We start from the raw sequence: 3,010 nt of genomic DNA, 5'->3' as shown, positions 1-3,010 counted from the left end.
AAAAATTACTTAAAATATTAAAAAAATTCATTAAAAATAATAAAATATGAAAAATAAAAAAATAAATTTTTTAAAAAACTGTTTTCAAAAAATTAAGAACAAACAAAGTGAAGCCAAATTTAAGAAGTTCAAAATAATCTATCTTTTTATCTTTTTTTCATCATATCAATTTTTTACTTTTCTATATATCTTTTTATAAAAAAATAAACTTATTTAAGTTATTTCAAACAAACCTTTAAATATTTTCCAAAGTACAGTAATCCCAAACGTTACTCCCAAGTCCTAACTAAAAAAACCAGCCCAATGCAGCACTCAAACGCGTTCTCTCTCTCTCTCTCTCTCTCTCTCTCTCTCTACATTTTGTCTCTCTAAATCCTCACTCTCTCTCTCTCTCTCTCTGACAGTAACCGGATAACCAGAGTCCAGAAGAAGCCCCAAAAAGAAGACTCTTTTTTTCTTCATTTTTTTCCCCTTTTTTTGCTGTCGGCACAAATACCAGATCTGAAGCTAAATCCAAATTCGAGCTTCTAAACCAAACACCAAAACCATGGATTCAGAGCAACGACGCAAGCGAAAACGCATCGCTAGACCTCTACACAACTACTTCTCAGTAAGATCTCTAATCCTGTGCTTCGCATTCGTTGCTTTTCTCTACTTGTTATCCATTCGAATTCCGATGACTCCCTCTTCGTTCCGTCCCGTTCTCGTCGCTTCAAGCTTTCCTTTACTCTCCATGTCTTCAAGCAAATCGACTCGAGTTTATCCTAACAGTATTCTATCTTCTTCTTCTTCTTCTTCGTCGTCGTCGTCGTCGGTGAAGATAGTGGATCGAGTTCTGTTTCCTGATCATGTTTTGTTGATGGTGTCGAATAGTATGATGATGATGATGAATAAGAAAAACAGATACGAATTTAAATGCGTTTACTATGAAACAAAGTTGAATAATTATATTCAGATTAGGAGCTTTATGATAAATTCCTTGTCTGTTGATGACTACAGCGAGTTTCAATCGATTGTGAGGTGTCCACTCCCGCCTGTGAATTGTTCCGCGGCGGTGAGTTTGGGGACTGGAGGAGGAAAAGGAATGGATTTGACTGATAACCGAACGGTTCATAGTTGGGAGACCGTGGCGTACGCGGCTACTTTGGATCGAAACACGGTGGTGGTGTTTGTGAAGGGATTGAATCTCCGGCCTGATAGGGAATCGGACCCGTCCCAATTCACCTGCCATTTTGGTTTGGGGAATTGGGAGAGAGAGGGAAGGTTTATGCTTATCACTAAAGCAATTAGGGCTTCTCAAGAAGTTGTGAGGTGTTTGTTGCCTCGGAGCATGAGGTTGAATCGTAGCAAGGCTCAGGGGATTCGAGTCACTGTTGGTGTGACCCCTCATGTCCACGCCAGGGGTCGTGATCGTGTGCTCGTGCCATCCGTGGCGAAGATAGTCAATTTTAAGTCTGAGGAAGAGAAGGGGAGGAGGAAGAAGAAGAGAAATGGGAAATACGAGCTTTGTGCTTGTACAATGGTGTGGAACCAAGCTTCTGCTCTTCGCGAGTGGATAATGTACCACTCTTGGCTTGGAATCGAGAGGTGGTTCATTTATGACAACAATAGTGATGATGGAATTAAGGATGTGATTGATGAGCTTGAACTAGAGGAATACAATGTCACTAGGCATGTCTGGCCGTGGATTAAGACTCAAGAAGCAGGCTTCTCACACTGCGTTCTGAGAGCTAGAGATGAGTGTAACTGGGTTGGATTCATGGATGTTGATGAGTTTTTCTACTTCCCGGTTCCAACCCATAACCAAAGATCCAGGAAATTGCATTTTCCTGGTCAAAACTCCCTTCGAAACCTGGTTTTGAATTTTTCATCATCATCATCACCATCACCATCACCATCACCAATTGCAGAAATCCGAACAGCCTGCCATAGCTTTGGGCCGTCTGGATTGAGGTCACCCCCTCCACAGGGAGTTATGGTTGGATACACTTGCCGGCTTCAGAGCCCCGAGCGACACAAATCAATCGTGCGCCCTGATGCGCTCGACATTTCCCTTCTCAATGTAGTGCATCACTTTCATCTGAGGAAGGGATTCAAATACCTGAATTTGCCCCAGAGCACAGCTGTGATTAATCACTACAAATATCAAGTATGGGAGTCTTTTAGAGCAAAGTTCTTCAGAAGAGTCGCTACCTATGTTGCCGACTGGCAAGAGAACCAAAACGAAGGATCAAGAGATAGGGCACCCGGGTTGGGAACAGAAGCCATTGAACCGCCCAATTGGCATTTACAGTTCTGTGAAGTTTGGGACACAGGTTTGAGGGACTTTGTTTTGGCTAACCTTGGTGATCCTGCTTCCGGGTTGCTTCCATGGGAGAGGACTTTACTGTAACAGATGATGATGTTAGGGATGACATACTTGAAGCTTGCCTGTGCATGTAAACAAAATTAGTCACACAACAATCATTCTTTCTTTTCATTGTTTTCACTATTTTGTATCTGATTTTTTTTACTTTTGTAGAAATATGACTAGAAGAATTCACGGATGAGTTACAGAGTTCTTACAAAGCTTGTAATTTTTCACAGGAATGTGTCATTTTTTGTTGGTTCTTTTTGTTTATCAATAGATTTGTTGACTCATTTCCTTTCTGTGTTGTGTTCAATTGCCAGCATTTTATGGGTTATAGGTATGACAAACTTGAATCCTAGTGAAGAATTTAAAGGGAAAGTTTGAACTGAAGAAGAGAATTTCTGAGCGAACTGAAATTTCATCGTGGTATAAATGGAAAGAACTACAAAATCCGATATGTCGCATTTTTATTAAATTCTGAGAAGCAAAATCAGTTTTCATCTACTAGATAAAAAAGATTGAAATCAAATTGCATTATTTCCAAGGGTATATTCCCTAAGTATAGCGTCTAAAATAGCAAAATATAACCCCACACCAGTAATGAAAAATCTACATGGATGACATGTAAAGTTGTGAATATATTAAAGTAATGTTACATCT

General features: G+C 39.9%; 1 protein-coding gene across 1 annotated transcript; it reads left to right on the top strand.

Moving 5' to 3' along the window:
* Positions 1-242: 242 nt before the first annotated feature.
* On the top strand, positions 243-2,649 carry LOC114278749 (glycosyltransferase family protein (DUF23)). The gene has a single exon (XM_028220879.2). It carries the CDS (start codon positions 548-550, stop codon positions 2,390-2,392), a length of 1,845 nt encoding a protein of 614 aa, XP_028076680.2. The 5' UTR covers positions 243-547; the 3' UTR covers positions 2,393-2,649.
* Positions 2,650-3,010: the final 361 nt, after the last annotated feature.

This window comes from Camellia sinensis, chromosome 5 (assembly GCF_055761805.1).
Source record: "Camellia sinensis isolate YWXY chromosome 5, ASM5576180v1, whole genome shotgun sequence".
NCBI classification, from domain to species: domain Eukaryota; kingdom Viridiplantae; phylum Streptophyta; class Magnoliopsida; order Ericales; family Theaceae; genus Camellia; species Camellia sinensis.
The sequence above is the reverse complement of the archived record's forward strand: the minus strand, read 5'-3'. Positions and strand labels throughout refer to the sequence as shown.

Bases quoted from the DNA above. Each gene is read 5' to 3' on its own strand.
- LOC114278749 (XM_028220879.2), top strand. From the start codon at position 548: ATGGATTCAGAGCAACGACGCAAGCGAAAACGCATCGCTAGACCTCTA.